The sequence below is a fragment of the Symphodus melops genome (genome assembly GCF_947650265.1).
Source record: "Symphodus melops genome assembly, chromosome: 11".
Classification (NCBI taxonomy): Eukaryota; Metazoa; Chordata; class Actinopteri; order Labriformes; family Labridae; genus Symphodus; species Symphodus melops.
This window is the reverse complement of record NC_136701.1, coordinates 15,118,226-15,141,946: the sequence shown is the minus strand read 5'-3', so window position 1 is coordinate 15,141,946 and position 23,721 is coordinate 15,118,226. Positions and strand designations below refer to the sequence as shown.

At 39.6% G+C, this 23,721-nt stretch overlaps 1 protein-coding gene across 3 annotated transcripts in view; it reads right to left on the bottom strand.

Annotated features, from left to right (window-relative positions):
- LOC306831123 (glucocorticoid receptor-like) overlaps positions 1 to 23,721 on the bottom strand; it is a 61,573-nt gene that overhangs the window by 16,139 nt on the left and 21,713 nt on the right. The window contains exons 3-5 of one of the 3 annotated variants that reach the window (XM_079355040.1): positions 14,429 to 14,536; positions 4,447 to 4,628; positions 2,929 to 2,955 (exon numbers count right to left, since the gene is read on the bottom strand). In XM_079355040.1, coding sequence (XP_079211166.1) covers positions 2,929 to 2,955; positions 4,447 to 4,628; positions 14,429 to 14,536 — 317 coding nt within the window. The remainder of the gene's footprint in view (positions 1 to 2,928; positions 2,956 to 4,446; positions 4,629 to 14,428; positions 14,537 to 23,721) is intronic. The other 2 variants (XM_079355041.1, XM_079355042.1) reach the window with 2 other exon arrangements.

Below are 23,721 nucleotides of genomic sequence, written 5' to 3'. Positions count from 1 at the left end.
CCTATACCAAGCCTAAAAAAAGCAACCAGCTTGTTTTAACCACATGCTTTCATTGCAGAGCCCCAGGAGTGTCACACAAACTGAGAAGCTCCTGCTTTACAGTGACTCAAGTCAAGAGTGCCTTGACAAATGCCCTTTGGGACGTAAAACATAGTTACTGATCTTTGAAATATCATGTGTTTGAAGCAGCTTTTTGAACTAAAGGGCATTCAATAATACTGCTGCTGGTGCCATATAATAGAATGTCAAAACAACACTGTACAGAGAGTCATTTTTCTTTTCCTTTTTAAAAATATCCAACAGGCATATACTACAGTATTTTCTGTATATCAAAAGCTGCCTTTGTATTCAGCATATCATACACATCCCTGTAATGATATGTACACTATGTTCAGTTGTGTTTCTACCAGCGAGTTCAACTAAATGTCTTGTGATTCTTATGGCCTGGCAGGGACATAAAGAAACCAACTCATCACAAGATGTTTGGTTGAGGTTCGTAAAGACACTCTTGACGGTTTGCATCCATTGGTGTTTTGTAAGTCAAACATTTGAGGATTCTTTGGGCTAAACAACAACTGAAAGACGAAAACAATTATACAAAACCCCTTCCATTAATAACCAGATAGAATAAATCTTACTTGTCCCTGTTGGGGAAATGTTGACCCCTGCTTCAGGCCAGTAATGTAAGTTTACACACATATGGTTATAATTGATCTTCAATCTGACTGAAAATCAGATGGGTCACAACATGAAATAAGGCTGGACCAAAGACTGCAAACAAGCTAATTAGCAAGGCTTGGATTATTTCTCAAAAGTGTTCACAAAAGGATTGCTTTTTCTGTCACTATTTTATTTTTCTCAAGATGCTTATTTGAAGCTGAACTCTAAATCCTGCACTATCATTAAGGATACATCTTTCTAAACTGCATATCCATAACTGTCTATATATAGTGTGGCCCTCCCCGTATGCTCAAAAGAGAGTGAATCCTGAGCCTAATAATCCAGCAGCCTAGCAGCATATACAATGATCACCAGTAAACCGTGAATCTGGGACATCAAGCAAATGATTAGCTCGGCTTAATGACAGTTCAGAGCAGCAGTGTCCTACATTGATTTTTACTAAAGCCTTAAAATTACTGTAATCAGATTGACGCAAGCATATCTCATACAAGAGACTTACATAACTGCTAAAAAAAAAAAAGGTTTGTTAGTTATGACCCAAAAGCTAAACTTATCTTCAGTGTGATGACTGATATCACAGGAATTACTTGCAAACAATGTGGCAAAGAGCCATTTCTGGTGACAAAAGTGCCAGCTAAATCCCACTGATATCCTCTGTTCCTTATCCTGCCCTGATCTGCCAACAAGGGCCTGTATCTTTACAGCAGGGGGAGAGGTCTTGCTAGGTTAATAGCCAGGATGTAGGGCTGCAGCTTAAATGCTTGCACAGTGGGCCAGTTGTTCCCACTGTTAACTCACTGCATTAAAGTCCAAAGTTACTTAACCTAAATACTTAGATGTGAAAAGCGAAAACAAGTAAATATTGGTCCAAAAACATATTAATAACAATAATCAAAAGTGGTAGACAAGTGTTTCTTACTAACAGAGGAAGGTAGAGTCAAAGATGGATTTAATTCAGGGATTCAAAACACGATAATGTTAATAATTGGAAACAATCAAAGCCACTTCTGATAAATTTTTTCCCATTAACTAATCCTTATATGCAACTGCTTTGCAAATTTAGACGTTCATTATTGCATCAAATCAACAACAATTAACCACAGATTCTAAAGTACATCTTCTTATAGGAAAGATGAAGAACTTAGACTAATTTGTGCAACTACTGGAAATTATTAGATGGCATGTAGGAAAATGCAGCATTTTAAAGCATAATTGAAAATGATAAGAATATGCAGAGATTCTCTTTCAATGTAAAAAACTAAATTTAAACGATCCAGAAAATAGAACATATTTGCAGATGAATTAAATCAAACAAATTAGAGTAATCTTCAGAGTCGTGTGTGCAGAGTTAAAAAAAAAAAAAAGATAGAAGTAAGTAACTTTACTGATTATTACATACCAGACATGGACATACCAGAATGTTAATTGTGGTGGTAGACTTGTGTTTGCTTCATTATCTAAGATATTTGTGTTAATGAATATAGTTGAAGGGTTTTAATGGGAAACAAAAGGTGAGTCCCAGTAAATAAATAATCTTGAAATCTGTCTCAGACACACTCCCTTCCCTCACTTCAAACAATCCCAAGTGTTCATAATTTTCTTTTTTTTTAAAGTACATGATTGTCCTGATTAAATTTAAGGAAATTGTCCTACATCAGTTTGTTTTTAAGCAAATAATACCATAAAATCACCAATTGGACCATTGAAAAAAAAAAGCATAGAATAAGGCCAGCTATGAAAAAATGTAAGTATGTGTCATTCAATTGTGAATGACACATGAATGGGGTGTGACCTGAAGACATGCAACAGAAAAAAGAGTGAGAGGCTGACTAAAGATAAGGATAGGCCTAATTAGAGACATGGCGTGATTATAACTGTTGGATCCACCACCTCTTGATCTATCTATCTGTCTGTCTGTCTGTCTGTCTGTCTGTCTGTCTGTCTGTCTGTCTGTCTGTCTGCGTGCGTGTGTGTATGTCTGTCTGTCTGTGAGAAAGCTGAGGTGGAGAAATCCAGGCAGATATCACTGACAGGCATTTAACACTGACTTGAATTACCAAGTCAGAACATTTGCATGCATTAACACAGAGCTGGCAGGAAAGGCTTTGCATGTGTGTGCAGATTGGTCATGTCAGTGCTGAAGGAATAACAAGCACATAGGCAAATCAGAGGTGACAGGACTACCATAATCATAATCATAATGTTTTTGTTTTCATTATTGTCATTGTTAAAAGTGCATTTATTTACCATCTGTGTTTTGTCGTGCTCTCCATCCTTCACCACAGAGACAACGACCGGAGAATGGAGTGTATGGGGAGGGGGGAGAGAAACAAAAATAACACACATGACTTTTTCAGTGCTACTGTAGTCATCCTTTTTGAAAATACAAGTTCAGTTTAAGTGCTTGGCATTCAAACCAGCACAACATTATAAATAGCTCATACACCAGATAACAAATAACTAGCAACTTTAGCAGAATGTCTCAAATAAAGTGTTTATATTTACAGGTTTACTCTTTATCTATATTTCTGGTTCCATGTTCATTTTGAAACGTTAATCGTAGCCTCATATAAATCGTTGGTTGTTAAGTAGAGACCAAAATATATTCAAAATTGTGAATATGTTTTTGTCCTGAAGTGCAGCAGAAGCCAAAACAGTCTACACCACCCTTAACTCAGAGTTAGAATTTCCTTACAGTGCGTTTTGTCACGAAGTGCATCGCTGCACGAGAAACACTATTACAGTGCCTCAGAAAGTGACAAAATCAAGAGCAAGAGAAAGAAAAGAACACAACCTTCTGTCTGCAAACTGGCACTGAAACAAGAGATTAGTTTGGCTCTTTTTTGCGCTTTTAGTAGCAGAGTTGTTAACGTAAGCATTACCCCCAAATCCTGATAAATGCCATCACCAATTGACATGTTACCTTTCAAACTAATAACCCATCTATTAAAAAAAACTTTCGAATGACAGAAAATTAACCGAAGCCATGACAAGCAGAAGGGAGTTGGAATGCAGGGCAGAAATACAAATTACTCTCCATTTGTCACTTGCATTCCTGACACTCCCATCTCAAGATTTTTGCCAGGGGGAATTAGTTCTCACGCAGCTTTCCTGGGATAAAATCTATTGCATCTGAATGCCCCAAAAGTTTGTGAGGCCAAGTAGAAGAAGGGTTGTATTACAACTACAAATTAATATCCTCTATAGGCAAAGCCATATAAATCAGGAAGTATCACGGCAGTAATAATTATCAAAGACATTGTTTTTTAATCCCTTAGGAATTTGTGTCTGTCAATCCAAGTGAATTGTCAGCCAACTCTTTGTTGATACAGGACAAACAAGACGGGCAAGAGGAGCAGGCGCTGACATGCAAGGTCAGGGCTAGTACTATAACCCACTTAGAGGCAGGCACAGTGTGTGACATGTATTTCCTGAAGGTCAACAAGAGCTGTACTATTCTGTGACCTCAGAATTGGAAAAATAATAAAAAAAATCTCGGCTGCCTCAAAGAAGGGAAATAGAGCATGTTGTGCAATAGCTCTATGAGCAAATCTTGCATGAATAAAAACCTAGGCGGTAACATTTACAAAGATAATGGATGTGTGGATACAAGTCAGCTTTTTAGAGCAAAAGAGCATCAAAAGATCACACATTGTGTGTTTTGTTATCGTCACATACTGGCTCAATCGAACATTAGTGTTAGTGTTTAGAGTAAAGTCAATCATGCGCTAAGGGGGAAGAAGAAAAAATGTGTCTGTGACCAACCTTCAACGGCCCTCTTGAAGAACACCTTGCAGCTGCCGCAGGTCACGACCCCGTAGTGGCATCCCGAGGCCTCGTCTGAACACACCAAACAGATCTTGTGCGTCTGACCACTGGGCTTGGATTGGGCAGAGGCATTTGAGGGGCTGCTCTCTGCTGCTCTTGATGATGAGCTGGATTGCATACTAAAAGAGATGACAAAAATAGACAGTGAGCGACATGTAAATGTAGGAACTCTAGAGGGTTTCTTTTATGGCAGGAGGGGGACAACCGGTTTATCAATACAGACTGCCTCGACGGCATGTAATGTTAATGCTGTCGGAGACGTGAAAACCCTCTAGACCAATACAGGGCGTGTTTTTAGAAAGAAAATGTTGAAGTTCATTTGTTCCATGTGTCTTATACCTACGGGGAAATAAATATATATATATATATCAATGTATTTGTAAGGGAGAGTAAGTTAGAATCCTGATTCTACAGGAGGCTTGAGCAAAAAGTTTCCAAAAACGATAAATTCAATGTCTTGCATGAAAGAGACAGCAGACCAGCCTTGAAGCATATTTCTTGTAATACAGAACAATAATGGAAAGCTTTAACATCACTGTAACTGGCAGGCAAGTTGCCCTCACTTGAAGTCCTCTGACTTAAACTTGAAATGACTGATGGCTTGTTCCTTTTGATTAGCTCACTGACCTTTTCTTCCCCCCCCCCCGCCCCCCCTCCCCTCCCATCTGTTTTCAATGTGTCAACAAGTTAGCCAAACACAATCAAGCCTATCAAAGGAGCGAGCTCTTCTGAGCTCTAAATCTCCCTCCAAGCCTCCAATTTTACTACGCTGCACATGTTTGAACCTCTTGAGAAACTTGCAGCCACACACATAGAGCTGTCATTATCGGCCACCGTCTAAAATTACACTTCAAGTTATCCAGACGCTTGAACGCAGCGTGAAGCTCGACTAGGCACAGACACCAATTTGTCAGATGTATGGTGGGCAGAGGGCCAGCATGTATACTGAATGAAAGTCAGGTTTAAGAGGCGTGTTTTGACCAAACAGACTCCAGACAAGTGTTAGACTGACACTGCTGTGTAATCCATGACAGGAATTCCACCGCATTAGAAGGGCTTAAATCTGCTCTCCGTTGTTTGTTTTGGCAGCACACTTGTTGAAATGTATATGGGCATTATGTAACAGCGCTGGCTCGCAAAGCTTGATAATGACTTTACATTCAGGCCAATCGATAGCGTAGCCCTGGTTCTTAGTCTTGCATCGTTATTCAAGCCCACACCTGATGTGTTCCACCACTTTTCTCGCTTTGATTTAGAAATAAGCAGTCCTGTTAGCAACACAGGAGTGAAGACAGAATATAAATGAATCTTTTAAGTGTCCATCTAACGGCCCATGAGCCACCCCTACTTGTCTTCCCAAACAAGCATGACCTAAACTGGCCGGGCCCTCATGGTCATTGGAAAGACGACACTTGCTTATACAAGTTGAAGCGAGTCCAAGGGGAAGCGGATGGATCTTTGTAGACATCCAAATGAGCTGTATGCTGAACCAGAAAAGATTCTTTCCTGTGCATGCAAACAGCGTTCATACACTGGGGGATCTCTCATTTTTGAGCAGTCATCTATTGAGAAAAAAGAAAAAAATCCCACTGTTGTAAACACTTAGTTTATCGATGTGTTAAAATTGGATGAATTTAAATTAAAGACTGACTAAAACTATTACAGCAGCTTTAATTCTTATTAATGTCTACCTGCTGTTCATCAGGATCTACACAACACCTTGATGCTATCAATCAATCAATCAATCCAATAAGCATTGTTTCCACAACTGAAAATGCACCAAATAATCTGAGGGGAGCAAAGATATAGACTGAGCTTCATGACTGCATCTGAACCGCGTGAAAACATATCCACATCATACAGGCCTCTGTCCAAAAGAAAACATTACTCGGTAACAACAACAACAACAAAAAAAATCCCACTTATAAAGGAAGACTTTTGCAAAGTTTCGGATGTGCACGCTCCTGTTGCATTAACAATCAAATTGGAGATTCCGCAGCACTAAAAATGTCAGAAAGAAACACCCAGACAAAAGGTTCATTGAAACAAAATGAATAATTCAACTAGGGCTGCAACAACGAATCGATGAAGTCTATTCAAAAATAGTGTTGGCAACATATTTGTTTATCGGTTCGTTCATGTCACGTGATCATTATGTCACATGCCGTGGTGCCGGGTTGTTTGGAAAGCACTTAAGTCAACTTAAGCTTTTTTTTTTTTTTAAATGTGCAGCGTAAATGAACCTCACTTCAGTTATTGCAACGATAGTAAATATTTTCTGATTGACAAAAACATACGAGAAGAAACGGCAATCAGCAAACCATGTTTCCATAATGAAGAGGAGACGTTAGCGAGCTTAAAATAGAGATAATGAAACATGAGTTTTGTCACGAGAGGAGACGGTATTAAAATGTCAGTGGTGGGCTGTCAGACATTTAAAACCATGATATTTCCCCCACTGGGCGTCTTATATGTCTGTCAAAATACAAGCAGGAGAGAGGAGGGCTGCATGTGCACTGCAGGCAGAGGGCAAAAGGAGCGATGGTGTGTGTGCGTGTGTGTGTGTGTGTGTGTGTGTGTGTGTGTGTGTGTGTGTGTGTGTTAGCGAATAAAAGTATCCGACACGGTTTTCCGACAAGACAACGAGCCAAACAGTGCTAATGATAGCCTAACATTGAGTGACTAAAGTTAGGTATCATAATATCAATAACCTTTAAAGGCAGAGGGCTTCCCTTTATAAAAGGTGTTTAAGAAGCTGGTTGAGAGGTTAAAGCTGTAGCTCTTCTGTGTGACATATGGAGTCATAATGGATTAGACTTTTTTTTCTGGTTAGTCCACGCTCTGTAAAAATCTATTTCATGTGTCGAAGCATTTCAACGTTGTCATCTAGTTTTCATCATGTTTTTCTTTTTAAAATAATTTCCTATTACTTTAACAACTCAGGGACGTTCAAGAACGACAGATTTGTTGCTTAACATCCGTGTCTTTTTTTTTTTTTTTTAAGGTAAAGAGATGGGGATGAAAAATGTCATTTTACCTCATTCATCAGGAACGTAACTGTGCGATTCATTGGCTATCAAAACGATTGTCAGTTGTGGCCCGAAAACTCAACCACACCCAGTCGTGCATATCGCTAAAAGGATGATGTGCGGCTCACTCTGAGACTTCAAACACTTACATTACACTTATCAATCTCGAGACAAAAAATAAATCTTATACCGTATGTGTGGATGTACACATCAGTACACACTCTGTTGTGGATTTGATCTTGCACCAACTGAAAAATCTTGGGTGCGATAAGATTGTTGAACTTGGTTGTGGATCGTTTTCCAGTATGTATTCCCATATATATTTCTGCATTGCATGCAAATAAAGCAAGTCAACCTGATCCTATGCTGCACACTATAGTTAGACTCTATCTGTAACACTAGCACTCTGCAGAAACTTCCAAACATGTTCCCCTGTTTACTTTCGACTGTCGCTCTGGCAGTAGTAGCGTATTAATAGATAGAATGTTGTTGTAATGAGGAGTACAGTGTCCTGCTAGTGTGCTCATCTTTCTGGAACTCAGAAAATGACTTGTCAACTTCAAGCAGACATGGCTGGATTTGAGCGAAGATGCTGTGAACACTAATTACAGAGCAATGCTTGACCTGTGATGGCTCCTTTGGGATTGCTCAGCAACCGGAAAAAAAAGACAGACTGCCAGCAGGCAGGAGATCACATGACGCAAACCAACCAAGTGAATCAAGTGTAGGTATTTACACAGTGCTTACATTCTCAATGTAACATGTTGTTGTTTTTTTGAATAAAAAAAAAAGGTCATCTATTTTCTTCTTCTTCTTCTTATTGCACTTCATTTTATATTCCAATAAAACGTGACTTTGCTCAGGCAAAACAACCACGGGGTGGTGTTTGAATGAAACATTATAACCCTCTATTCCGCTTCAGCTCCCATGCTCCTCCCAACGCTGAGCCAACAAGTGTGGCTCTGAGCCATGCAGCGCAGATTCAAGCCTCATTAGGAACGCCCACATACTGAACCAGAGAGCAATAAGCATGTGCACACACTCGGTCTCCCTCCCTCTCAAACACAAACACATGCAAACACAGAAAGGAGGACTTTCGAACGCTTGTGAACAAGAGCACGTTAAACAAAAAGTGCACAAGAAAAAAAATCCAAATCTCAGTTTGCGGAAAAGGGAGGTTTAATAATCTAACAAACGCTCCTGCAGACATATCCGATACCTTCAGGGGTAGCTTGAGCAGAAGACAAACACACGAACACAGCTTACATCTTGCCACTCTTCACTGCTCCTTCTCCTCCCACACGAAGCGTGTGCACACATTAATTTGTGTCCCTCTTATTAAACAGAACTGTCCGCACAATGTTTACAGAGGCTGAATGTAACGAGGATGCACACTGGACACCGACATCTGACCACATCGTTTCCTTTATTTATTTTTTTTCTACAGCTACCTCATGATCTCTCTTTCGGAGCATGCTAACACATGCTAACAACATGTGTCAGTACTGAGCGTCTGTGGAGTGGAGCAATACTGAAGGGCCCTGGAACACCCCCCCCCCCCCCCCCCCCCCAAAAAAAGAACAAGAACAGAGACAATGAATTCAAAGCACACCTGCAGAAACAGGAGGCATGTGCCTGCTGGATTCTACGAAGAGGGCACATTCTTATCTCGCTCTTCATATTTATTGTATTTAAGTGAAATGTTTTATGTTCCATTTGCCCGCACAGGTAAAGGGCCTTCGTCCAATCTGCTCCTTTCACATGGAAGATGCTGCTAAAAGACTGGTTTCTTTAAATGCCTTTCAAACACACACATGAGATGACCTTCTCTTCTCGCAACTGCTACAATTATAACTTCAGAGACTTTTCCTGGACAAATAACGGTTAAATAAATGTACTGACATCAATATTGACATCTCTCCCTATAATGACTTACTTCAGATTGAGGTAGATTTTTGACACTGGAAAACGCCGACCGTTAATGCAATCTACATGGAATTAAAGCAGGGCAGCTGTACTCATCATAAATGGGCTATATACTTTTTCCAAACACCATAACGTTAGGAGGGTGTGGAAAAAAAGGATCAGCACTGATGACAGTCCACAACAAACACAGCGCCTGTAGCAACGATGGAGGGAGAACTGAACTGGGCTGACCTGCTGTGTCACTGGGGACTCGTATACCAGTGACTACAGTGGGAACGGACTGGGGATAATTTTTCCACTCAGATCAAAGCGGTCTTATGCTAAATGTGTGGGAGCCGAAAGTACGAGACGTGGTGGCAGAGTGACGTGGTTACGTTTGGTGGAGAAATGACGGATAAGAAAACCTTCACAGTGCTACAGCGCTGAGTACTGAAGAACAATAAAAGTATGCGTCGGTGTGGTTTCGAATTAAAAAAAAAAAAAATTGTTGTTGTTCCCTTTGAAAAAAAATAAACTTGGAAAAAAAAATCTATGAAAATCATCAATCAAATTGTTTTTTTAATGGTTAATAAAAGTAAAAATCAAGCATGACATACTTTTTCATGACTAACACAGCAGTTCTTCACAAGTCAATCGATTCATTTTGGTCGTAATGATTTTTTGTTTTGATGAGCCCGCGTGGGTAGAAATGAATCATAGTTATTGTATTTATCACTTCAGAGCTCATTCCTAATTCATAACTCATAATGAAAAAAAAAAAAAAAGCGTGTTTGTATCAGTCTTTTCGTGCAACCTTTGTTCACAACAAACATCTCCCATGCTCCGCCTGCTCTCCAGTAGTTGTTACTTCCACTAAAAGGTTTCCCTTTTGTTAGAGACCCACAGAAAACTCTCACTTCCTCTAACCATCACATTCACCTCTTTCTCACCCACTCAATAGCTCTCTCCTGTCGTCCTCCCTCATCGCTCATTCCCTCTTCTTCCTTCCTCTTCCCCTCACCCCGCCCCATCTGCAGCGGTTATATAATAATCTACATGTTACTGCTGCAGCATGGGGTAGACTCCACCTCTGCCGCTCCCCCCCCCCTCCACATACTCAACCTCTCAGCCAATGAGCTGTCATTACTGGCAGGAGGTACGGAGGAGGTCAGGCGAGTCATGGGATTATCCAACTCACCTACCCGGAGACAAGCGTACACAGTGTGTATGTTTGTGTATGCTGTTTGTGTGTCACCCATAGAAAGCTTGGATGTGTGCGAGTGCATAGCTTCACTGTGGCTATTTGGTCTTTTAATTGATGAGCCGAGCCTTCGGTTTGCAAGATAGGGACCCAGATATAAAGCTACCCTTGTTAAAGAAATCATCATGTGATTGTGTGACAGCTCCAGATTTTCCCCTCTCTCTTTTTCCCGCTTAACTCCACACAGCCAGCCGCTCGCCCCACCTCACATCTGACACACTTTAATCCTCCTGACTGTCAATGTGTTTATTTCCCATCTTGATAACTGTAACAGCTTGATTTTTGTCTTTTTTTACTGTCGGTGTTGTCTATCTTTTATTTCCTACAATAGAGAGCTTGATGTGTGCAGCGTTCAACTACAAGACAAACACCTCTCTGTAAAGACAGATGAGGGTATTGTGTCATATTGTTTTATATCATGTTGTATGGTTACGTATCATTTTATACACCTCTTAGCAGACACTGGGGGGGAAACTCCAGAATGTCTTACTATGGAGAGAGCTAAGTGTATGCAGCACTCAAGTACACAACAAAATGTTCTTAAGGTGATAAGAAAATGTGTTTTATCGTAGCGTGTCATAAGGTATCATGTTGTGGTCATGTAATTATGACAAATGAGTGTAAAGGGTAAAGGTGGAGAGAATTAGGGCAGGAATCATCATCATAATTATTTCAAATTAATATCAATTAAAACACAATTACTCTTTGATTATACATGTGCCTTACATGTATTGGTCCAACTTTAACGCATCAACATTTTAATAAAACTTTCATTTTCATTCTCTCGTTTTCAAGATCCTGGGAAGCCCAAATCATGGTTGAAATGGGAACTGGATTAATTACCCCGCACTACAGGGAATATGACGCTGTCAGAAAGGTGCCACACCTGTAAGTAAAGGAGGTCAGAATGGATGAAGGGGACAGAAAAAGAAAATGAACCGTTCCACCGTACGGAGTGAATTTTTTCCCCCTGGGTTTTTAAAAGCTGCTGAGTGAATGCCAGAGCGAGACGGGTGAGTCAGAAGTGAAAGTTCTGGCAATTGACTTTCTCCGACTGTCCAAGTCAAAGTTGATGTTTGAGTGGCATCACTTTCTGTACAATTCATTCTTCTCATCTTAATTACATGAGAAATTATACTGCCAGAGATGCTCATACATAATCTTTAGCACAGCAACCAAGGTGACATTTAATTTATAGGAGCTTTTACTAGTTGTGAGCAAAGAAAAAAGGAATTGCAGGCTGCTGCGACGCACATTAGTTGGTGCTGTAATTAAATGTTTCGCTCTGACCAACTGCTACCAATAAAGTACCTGTACTGAATACCCATCTTTTTCTGCCATCTGCTCAATTGCGTCCTTTTTACCAGGCCGCAAACCCCATTTACCTTTTTTTTTTTTTTTTTATAAATTTGGGAATAGAAATCGCAGAGCTACTCACGATAAGGCAGTTCTCGATTTGTTGCAGCCGATAAGACACAGTGATTCTGTGATGAGTGGTTTATAATGAGGCAAGCATATGCTAACAACATGTTAGCATATGCAACATGTTAGCATATGTGTTACATCACAAAATCGGAAGGTCTAAAGAATATAAAATGACCCCTAAAAAGTTACATGCAGGATTCGTGTATTTGACCCGATTCATCCTTTAACTTCGTATCACCACAGTCTAATATTGTCCTACTGACGTTTTATTCTTGTACAGTAGGCCACTGTCAACTCTTTCTTGGCTAATTTACTTGTGTTTCATGTCATTCATGCCACAAGGACCACCGTGGGCAATCATGAAGTATCAAAATGCTAGGTCTTCTGAGAAATCTGTAAAGACCATTTTATTTTGAAATTTGGCACACCCAATTTGACAAGTGTATCCCTTGAGTCAGGATGACGTCGTATATTTTGTGCCATGTTTTAAGATGTATAAAAAAATCAAAACTACCAACAAGTTACAGTGAGCTACAGAGTGGTGCCTGTGTTCAGTGTGATCATGAGCTAAATTTTGCATCATTTCTAAAAATACCTGAGTGAAAGCCTGGAGACACGATAAAAAATTGCTGCAAAAAAATCTTTCTTTTTTTAAGTTTAGTCATGTTGTGATGATCAGGGATATTCTGGACAATGAGGTTACTGTGATGCAGGACTATGTGATCAAAACGGATTATAAAAAAAACAAAGTCATGAAACAAGATAAGGGATATTCGGGGGCTTGTATGGTATCACTATACGTTTAATATCACTATGAGGATGTTCATGAAACAAATGTCTCCAGTAATAGAAACTTGAAACAAACTTACCAAGCTTAGGTTATAAATACAGACACGTCATGACTGGGTGTAGAGCAGAGAGAAGAGATTACTGAGACAGTTCAGTTTAAAGTGTGTAAACAGGACCAACCGTACGGCCTTTTTCTCCTATCACTTTGATGTACAACATAATGAAGGGAACAGAAGAGAATGGTTCAAAGCAGATATATGAGAAAACACAACTTCCACTGTTCCTCTGAAGAGGAAGAGGGGTACGGTTCAAGCTACATAAGGTCACATTGTGAATCCCTGGAGCGTAGCTATGCTCTACTAGAATGTGGAGCTTTGCAGGAAATTGGGCCACATGGTGAGGAGCACAGAGAGCAGAATGTCATGATCTATTAAGCGTAGCCCTGCTTAACTTAACATGAATTCTGTCTACAGCGAACATGATGGTTCACTCAGATGATCAATACTGTACTTTACTGATACATTACCGATTGTTACTAAACTTAGCATAAGTTCAATCTCTACAATTCATCATTCGTTTACAGCACTCTCTGATTCTGCACGATTGTGACCAACATCTACCACCGTCAGCTCCAATCCATCTCATCTGTACCAAGGTTCAGCTCCTCAACTCCTCCTGTAACCTCCCTTCATCACTAACCCCCATTGTCTAGACTTCATAAGACGTTATCCTATGCTGCAGTCAGCCTCACTGCCCCTTTACATGAAGTCACAACGGTCTAATCACCAAAGACACCGCACAAAAGGCACGTTTTCCTTTATTTTATTCTTTTTAATATTACCGAGTTTAAAATTCAACTATGCTTTCAAAGACACATTTGTGATGTTTTAACCTTGTTCGTGATTATTTTTGATCAGGCAGTTTAAGAGAGACAGGAAAGGTTGAGAGGATGGGGATTGAGTGGATTATTTTTACCAGCTGGATTCTCTTAGACTGAGAGTCAAATCAAATAGAATTAAAAAAAATAAGTTAATTTTCTCGCTTACACAGTCTGTGACTGGACCTAAAACTGTTCGTCGTGTCATCTTATAACTGATCAATAGAACACATTTAATCTTTTAAAAAAAAAAAACTTCTGGGCCAATCATGCCAAAATGTCTCCGGTTCTAGTTTTCTCTCTGCTGTGAATACTTTATTTTTAGACTGCTGCATCCAACTGAGCACTTTTGGATTTCAGATTGGTGGAGCAGGGACATAGTTGGAGACTTTTTCCATCACCATGCGAGAATGATTGTAACACAGCTGTAAGAGAGCCAATGTGCGTGCGTGTGTGTGTGTGTGTGTGTGTGTGTGTGCGCGCGCGCACACATTTGCCTGTGTGTGGGGAACCTTCCACTGCTCCCAGCAGATTCGATTTGCTGCTGACACATTGTGTAAGTTAAATCAGATAGATGGTCATGGCCTGAGGGAGCACAGCACCCATTTCCCCCTTGGGTCTTTACGTAATTACCTTTCATTTAGCACCTTAATGTTGGCCCTATTGCAGCGGCCGTGGGTTTCAATCCAACTTTGTCCCCCACTCTCTCCTCCTAACATTTCCTGTCTCTCTTCAGCTGTCCTATCCAAAAAAAGGCACAACAGTTCATGTTAATCAAAAAGATATTCAAAATAACAACCACTGTTTTTTTTAGTTATTTATATTATGCTATACTGTTTCTGTTTTGGAATATTTAACAAAAAGGACACTGGAGATTTCATCTGCATAGCTTCCCAAGTAAATGTTAACTGAAGAAACTCAAAAGATATTTGGATATCTGCCATTGAGACTAAATAAAGAAAATGGGAGTGGGAAGGAGTGGCGAGCAGGCCTACATTTACTCTAGAGCAGTGGTCCTCAATAGGCAGCCCGCGGGTCACATCTGGCCCACCGGCCGCCTGTTTGCGGCCCCCGAACTGTTATTTCTTCACGATGTTAGGTCACGTGGCACGTTTATACCAGGACTGGTCTCCATGACAACAACTATACACAGATAGCCTGTTACTGGGTCACTCACTGCTGCAACTGAAATTTTTAACTTTCAATTTTGTTTTTGGAGCAGTTTGCATATTGACGTTTTGCCGAACATAAGGGCCCGATTTACCAGTAGCCTACTAAATTTTACTCCGAAAGATTGCACGTTTGACTGGTGGGCGTATTAAGGGTGATCTACTAAGACCATTTGTGTGAATGATGATGAGCTGTGTATCGTTGCATGCTGTTTGTAGATCTGATAGCACACATAAGACGTGCAAACCTTCAGTAAATCAGGCCCATATGACACGACAACAAAAAAAATGGAAGTAGCATTTTAGTTTGTTTGAATGAAAGGACATTTTGTTTTGAATATTACAGTATTATTTCATGTGGCTTGACCGACCACAATAAATGGTCCTTTGAGTCATTGAAAAATAAATCTTCGTGGCCCTTTAAGATTTGTATTTGAGGACCCGTGCTGTAAAGGTTTGAACACACGACACGAGACAGCAGAGAGTGCCGGCTGGGCCTGACAAAGTGTTGAATGTCAGCCCAGCTATATGTACACTAAATACAGAAGGAACTGAAACTAGATACGCGCACCCAGCTTCACCCTGAGGTCATGGCTGACAAAGCTTCTGAAAATAAGTGTTAGGGTCTGAGCAAACGGAGAAAGAGCTGACAACAGGCTAACATTTCAGGCGACTGGCGTCGAGTTAATGGGGGTCATTCACTCCTTTCCTTGAACTGTTACATCTCCGCTCCAAAGAAACCAACAAATAGAATTGGCATCGACCTCAAGCAAAGCATTGTAGCTTTACAATTGATCCCATGTGCCGAGATCATGAACAATAATGATGTTACAATTCTGGGATTTCCATTGGGGTCAATGTGTAGACAGGCCTTGTAGCCTGTAGTCTTTTGGTGATTTTCTTTCAAAATAAATGTCTTTTAAACATTGACTCAGCAACTTAACAGAGAGGCAAATAAGGGTGAAAGGGTTGTGTGAGACTAAGTGCAGACAGGTTAGGATTGTGCGCTCTGCTGCCAGCAGACTGAGCGATGGTGAAAAACAGGTCATGCATGCAGGCAAGCGGGCAGAGTCAGTAGTCAGGAATGCAGAGAAAATATTCACAGCAGAAGCAGCAGCGTTAGCAGGATGGAGCAGCACTAACAGCTCACTAAGTGAGGGTTAAATTTACATACGCCCACCATTTATGTCTGCAAAAGGATTAATGACGCTGAAGGAGCCAAGCGAATGCAACTGACGGACTGTGAGAAAGCAAAAAGTGTGGAACCTGTGCACCTATGCAACCCAATGACAAGGCATCTCCATGGAGCTCAATAATGTATCTTCACATGATTAAAATTATGATAAAACTAATGTGCACTCTATTTTTATTTCACAAGTGCTTCTAAAATGAGTACAACAGTATGGAGAAAAAAAAACAACAACAACAACAACAGCATCATTATGTGTAACCTCCAAAAGAAGCACATCAATATTAGAAACACAAAACAGAGATCCTTCTTTGAGTGGAAAAAAAAAAACAAGTCTGCCGTAGTCTACAAAAACACGTATTTCTCGTAGGAGCTTTTACAATTTTAAACGAGACACATGCACACACACTGTTAAATGAGCAGACGTGTGTGTGCCACGGAATGCTACCACCGCTCACGTTGTCAACAAAGCAACCAGCCTTTCTTGACTACAGTTTACCTCCAGTTAGTAGACAAAACAAAGCAGTGCATAACCAAACGTGTTTAGCCGAGCTTATAGCTACAGACCACAGCATGCTATGGGATAACTCCTCTGATGCATGATAAACACAAGTGTGCAAAGTGAAAGTCAAAGTATCATTTGGTAAGGTCTTTCTCTGAATTATGCGAGCTTATGAGAACCTCCAGCTATAGGGAATTCTATCACACATGATTCATGCAACAGTGCACAGATAAAAGGTGGAGCTCTTTGTCAAACTAAAGTTTCCTGTTACCCTCAGAATTAGTTTAAGGTGACGCGACCGGTAAGGGAAGTGATGAATGTAAATGTTACATCCAGTAAACTGCAGTCAGACAGTGCAAAAGCAAGTACTACCCGCTCATCATGTTAGAGCATGTGAAGCATGGATTGACAGAGAAATGGAAATCTTTCATTATTTATCCTCTAAAAAGAGAATCCTTAGATAGACTGTCAGAGAAATGCAGGAAAGTAGTTTAATGTGCAGAATGATCAGACGTAAACACGGAAATGCAATTCTGTTTTGTCTCTAACTCTCAATCACTGTATAGTCACCAACTGTAGTTAGCTTGGGAGCTCATGGGAGCAGCTGTGTGGTTACCAAATGTAGGTCATCCCAGACGGCATACTGTGCATGGATGCGCTGCATATTTGCTCCATGAAAGTCCATGTGTCCTTGTGTGCATCAAAGATTTGAGTCCACGTGCAACATTTGTGCTTCACTATGCAACAAAATGTACTCAGGGCTTCTTTAGTTGATCTATTGTGGTGCCACTTAGTTCTCAACTTTGGTTTAAAAATGAATTTAAAAGACATCAAAAGAGGCGCAATGTAATAAATGAAGACTATGAGCACGAGACGCGACTGAAACAGACACTGTGATTAACAAGCAAGGAACAGCTGATGTGACAAAGAGCTTCTTTCTCATTGAGTATAACTTTTTCAATCTTTATGTAAGCGCTGCAGAAAAAAAACAAAAAAAACCCATCGAGCATCGAAAATTATATTGCAACAATTATCGTTATCGTTTTATCGCCCGGGCCTGATACAAGAGGATCAATTCCCCCCCGAAAAACCTGAAAGTAAAATTAAGTGAACATATTTTAATCGATGCGTGTAGATGACGGTCTTAGGCCTTTATCTAACCCAACTGAAACCTTTTCACAAACGTCACTACATAGAGGTGGTTTGAGGTGTGTAGATCTATCATTACAATCAATTGATCTGCCGAAATCAACACATTCATTGGCGAGTAGTCATTCCTTCATTCCTTCAGGCAACTCTGTCTCGTAAATAATCCTGGATTTAATTGTTCACTCGTGTCTCAACTGTAGCAGACTCACATTAAAGTAACAGTGCGTGTATGCACACTTAAGTCAAGCTTTGGTTTTAGCTCGATGAGGCCTTTAAATTGAATCAAGCCCTGTTGCAGGAACTGTGGAGCATGCGCAGAACGCTGAGACCAGATTAGTGTAGTGGAGGTGTATCCCAGTTATAGTCAGACTAACACAATAAACCAACTTTTCCTGACTGCATGCATGTAAACACGCTGTGTATTGAAGGTCTGAGTGACTGAGCAGCTGATCAGTGAAAGAACTAAACAAAGCAGAACAACTCGGCTGCCTGTAGGCAAAAATGTGTGAAAGAAAACTCTTGTAAATGATTCAAATGGACAAAAAAAAAACAGAACAAAAACAAACAGATAATGTCAGGCTTGAAACCGCAACCGAAAAATGTTTTATTTGATTATGTCTTCAAATAAAACCCGTCACGGAGAATAAAATGTAGGCATGTTTACTTGAGTCCACCACTGCCCAAGTTCTACTGGAAACAAGACAGTCTGGCACTTTACAACCGAGCTCAGTTAAATATTTATACATTATTAGAAAGTTCAGGAATGACTGTTTATAACATCAGTCAAAAATGCCTGTTAAGACAGAACGAGGCCTGAGTCTAATCTTATCAGCCGAATCCAACTCGAGGAAAGTGAATGAGGTAGTCTGTCTGATGCATGAACATAGAACGTCTGCAAAGATAAAAGAAAATGCTTTTTTGAGAGGAACTGGTGGGTTAAAGGACAAAAGTCAAATATGCACATGTATGTCAATAAAGATTAGCAGAATAAAAAAAAAAAATCAATGCCCTCTGCCCAGCTGCCCCTGTTTGAACAACTTTACTCTCCTGCCATAATTCTGGGGTTATCAAGGACTCAAAACGGCCTTTTGCCCAGAGTCCATAAGTCCACAAAACTGCTTTTAATTCGCTATCCTATATTTTTCACACAAGGTTGACCTCGTTCCCTCTATCACACCAACGCACGGAACATCCACTCGCACACACAAACCTGCATGCTATGAATAGAGCCAATCATTAACCAAAGAGAAACATGCTAAATGTCCCTGTGTGCAGCCATCTATCCTCCCTCAGGTGAAACAAAGGCAGAGAGGTGAGGTCAGGAGAGTGAAGAAAACACATACTAACAGAAGAGTGAACAAATACATTTAAGTGTAAAACTACACACAACTCGAGACATCATATATACACATACTTGACTCACAACTGATGTGATTAACGTAAAAAGGAAAGCATGGTTAGATGTACATTACGAAAGGAGAGAAAGCCAGAGAGGGACATGTGCATACTGTATGAGGTGACTTACCACCCTGTCTGAGGGAGGGAGAAATCCTCCACCAGATGTTCATTTTCACTCAGGCACACTCATTGACTGATATATAAAAAAAAAACAGCACAGAGTGATAAAGAAAGTAATGAGAGGTCACTGAGTTGGCCCTGCTCTTATTATTGTCATCCAAACAAGCACAGATATAGCAACAAAAAGCTCACAGCACGGGGGGGGGGGGGTTACCTCCATCATTGCTGCGGGTATACACATGTATGCTGGGGTGAATACAAACATAAGTGGTTTGATACAAGACTCCAAATGGTTGGCTTTTGTAAGAGCTTTTTCTAAATAAGTAGAAATAATTCAAAGAGGAAATATGATTGCAATATTAAGTGTCCACAGACTTCCTCCTGACAGTCACTGCAATTCAGTGCTGAAAATGGGATCCAGTATTGATTTCATTGTGGTCAACAAAACCATTAGTGGTGAATGTAGCATTTTTCACCATGGGTCAACATTAATGGAGCGACCACTATGAAGCAAGGACTCTAAAAAGCCGTGCTCAAAGGTTAGCTCGACAGAGGATGTTTGTACCCATATACTGTACACACATACAAACACGCACACACACCTTTTCATTCCAGCTCCCATTAGCTTAACCCCTCGGCGCCTATTGTCGCAAATTTGCATCAAACCGCTTCCGCTCCAAATGCAGCCACAACGGCGTCCGTATTCCTCCACTGCCGGTTGATGCACTTTCAATACATAGCTAGGAACCTTTTGCAAGCATTAGTTTGTCATAGGACCAGTCGGACACAGAACAACATCCGTTTGATGTGCTATGTATGTGCTATTTTTATGTAATATCTATTTATGTGCTGTTTTCAAATAAACTTTCTCAACTTAATTTAGCATCTACTTGAAAGCAGACACATGTAAAAAAAAAAAAATGTTTTAATACTTGGAAACAAATTCAGGCGTCAAGGGGTTAACTCTGAATCGTCTCAGAGAATTAAACTAGAGGAAGAATGAACAAGTTTACTTTCATGTCTTCCAGCATCTTTTAACCAGTCGTGTCAAGTTCGGGCCAGGTCCACAGAGTCAATCATTAATCACATGTGTAATACAGCTCATGTTAGAGTGAAGCTCAAAGTGCTTTTCAAAATTGCATAACCATGAAAACCCCATTAAGAATTATGTTGCAAAAAAATGCATCATCTACTTTGAACTATAAGATACTGTGATTTTCAATGTCAGATTTATTTCTGTTATTTCCAGATGTAATGAAAAGTTCAGCTGCAGCCTTCTTTTTCTCACATATGGACTTAAGATAAGAGACCTCTCTGCTTACATTATTTGGCAGACATACCGTAAATGTTCTTACTCAAAAAGGAAATCAAAGGCGTCACCGAGAGGAGCCAAAGGGATTTGTTTCACACAGCCAACGAGGCCGTCCAACACCAACTTAAAGCATCAAGAGTTGGTAGATTTCCAAATTCCTATTTAGTGAAAGAGTTTAAAAATTAACAAGTTGATGCAACCTCACGGATGGACCATCTTCTGAATGAAGTTGTCGTTACTTTTCTGGTTAAAATATGCTACAATGTTAGCTTTACTCTGGCTCATTCACATGCCAACACATGACATAGATTATAAAAAAGCAAAAGATGAATAATGTATTTTTTTTTTAAAATGTTGTCTCTACTTTGATAGACAGAAAATGATCCTCAATCATCAAGATCAGAATATAGATCAAAATATATGATAGGTTTTAAACTGTGTGCACAAGCACTTTACGTAAAAGAATCACCTGGGGTGTATTTCTCTAAATGAGCCGGAGACAAAGATTCACATTCAAATACAGTATACAACATAAATAAAGTTTATCTCAGCATTTGTGCACTACCAACCACTGCAATGTTTTAGTGTTTGGTCTTGTACATATTAGTCTTTCCTTTTTTGTGTTTATTGCGAGTATTTAATGTTATACTTTTTGTACAAAGAGTTCACCAAAGAGAAATTCCTTGTGTGTGTGAGCCAATAAAGCAGATTAGGATTCTCATCTGAAATGCTGGGTTGATTTTAAATGTTTCCAAGATTTTTCCTCTATTATACAAGTGTATCTTACTCACTCAACAATGAACAACATGATTCAGGGAAACACAATATTTCTAATGCTGTCGGGGATGAAACCGTTATATATTTTATTTCTTGTTATTTATTGTCGTTGATCTTTTTGATCATTTAAAACACTAAAGAGCACTAAAGAGCATTGCTGAATGTACACGTGGGCAAGGCCACCACATTTTGGATTCAAACAGGGGATGGTATGATGTATCAAGGTAGGCGGCCTGTATGGGACAAAGAACCGTTTTTTTTTACTGTACATAACATAAAAGCTTCAAGTTAATTGAATTAAACATATAATTATCAAATGAAATCAAACAAAGTAAATGAAATCGCTTTTTTTGACAGACGTTGAATGTTTTGAAGCTATAATGTTTCAACAGATGGAAAAACAAAGTTTCTGAGAAATAAAGGTATTAAGCTGCAATAAAAAGAGTAAAGGTACATTGAGCAGGATACCCTTATTGTGAGTGTCTCCAAATTGCAATTTCTTTTTTCAAAAACTTGGTCCATGATTGTTTAGATTAAATCAAGCCATCCAAGCAGTGAGTGACAATAAGGGCTAAATCGATGGCAGCTACACATTCATCATGCAGATGTTGGGCTGTTTGAAATGGCCTGCATCAAAGGCCCCAAACTCCTCTTCAGAGATAAGAAGCAGTGTACCCCCAATCTTTGCTGTGGATGGTGAAATGCTCTCTTCAGCTCCAAATGCGTCAGATTTCAGATTAAAATAGTGAAAAACTTGACCCTAGAGTTTGGTTCCATAGCAACAGCACAGAGAGAGCAGCGTGACTAAGTGCAGTGAAGCTCTCGCACTCACTGTGTTATGTTTTGCACCAGCAGCAGCCTGCGCACACAAGCAGCAGTCGAGAAGAAAAACAGGCAATCCACTTTCTGCATCCTCCAGCCCATCATCTCTTGGTTGTGTTACTCACTTATCTTTCTTTGTAAAGTTTTTCAAAGAGACACTTTAAAGTGTTAACTACAATGAAGCGTACATTTTTTATATATATATATAATAAAAAGAAATAAAAGATTCCAAATAAAAAAAAAATCTGAGACACTGACCTTTAATATTATTTCATTAGTCTATAAAGTATGCAGACGAGAGCTGACAGAAGGCTAACGTATTGAGAGAGAGAGAGAGAGAGAGAGAGAGAGAGAGAGAGAGAGAGAGAGAGAGAGAGAGAGAGAGAGAGAGAGAGAGAGAGAGAGAGAGAGAGAGAGAGAGAGAGAGAGAGAGAGAGAGAGGAGCACAGCAGTTAGGGAAAAAGGGAAAGTGTCAGCTTTAATTAACAGTTAAAAGGCTGAAGTACCAGCAGGGAGAGGACCTGACACTGGAACAAGGCCTTTGACGGTCGAAGAAGGAGTTAAAGTCATTTAAAGTGCAAAAGCAGAGGGGGGACACAATACTCCAAAGTTTCAACTTAAACAAGGAAAGCACAGCTGAGGTTCTATCAGTGCTCAAACTTGACAGTTATACATAAAATGTTGTTTATCTTTTGTTATTATTTAAGAGGTTATTTTAGCAATTTTACTTCATCAGGCAAGAACATTTATAGTAAGTGAAAAACTCCCTCCATGAGAGTGGTTCAATGTCATTGAAAAGGAAAATCTTTGTGTTATGATTGGACCATTAAAGTAACCTGAATTCAAAGTTTTCATGTTATAATTACATTTCTTGTTTTGTCCAACCTTGTAAAAATAAAAATAACAGCAGTGGCACAAATAAATATTCTTAAGGTCTACAGTAGCAGTCTTTAAAACCCTGACTACTCCCCAAACTATTCATTATAAGTTCAATATATTTCAGACTTACATCTTTAACAGGCTCTTTTCAACTATTTTTTGATGCATTTTCTTTACAATCGTTAGTTTTTCTTATCTTATTTAATTTTACACTGTGTGATTTGGCTACGAGGGTGTTGTTGTTGTTTTGTTTTTGTTTTTTCACTTTTTCTTTGTTTATTTGGGGGATTTATCACTTAAAAAGGAAAGCAGGAATTTCCTTCATGCTGGCCGGACCTGAGAAGAATCTAGTGACCTAATTCCAGCGAAAAGGAAGCCTGTCAGGAATTTCAGCATTAGCAGTACAGGTCTGTAGCTTCTGAACAATAACAAACATCAAGGCACAAGACCACAGCACACAGCTCAAACTCAGACGTAGACAGTTCAGTTTTAGCGGACTGTGAGCTTCTGAACAAACAACACTTGTCAAAAAAATGTTTTTTGAAATGGATATAGTATTAGAGAGAAAAAGGATCCTACAGCTGCAAACAGCTAACAACTAAAGAACAA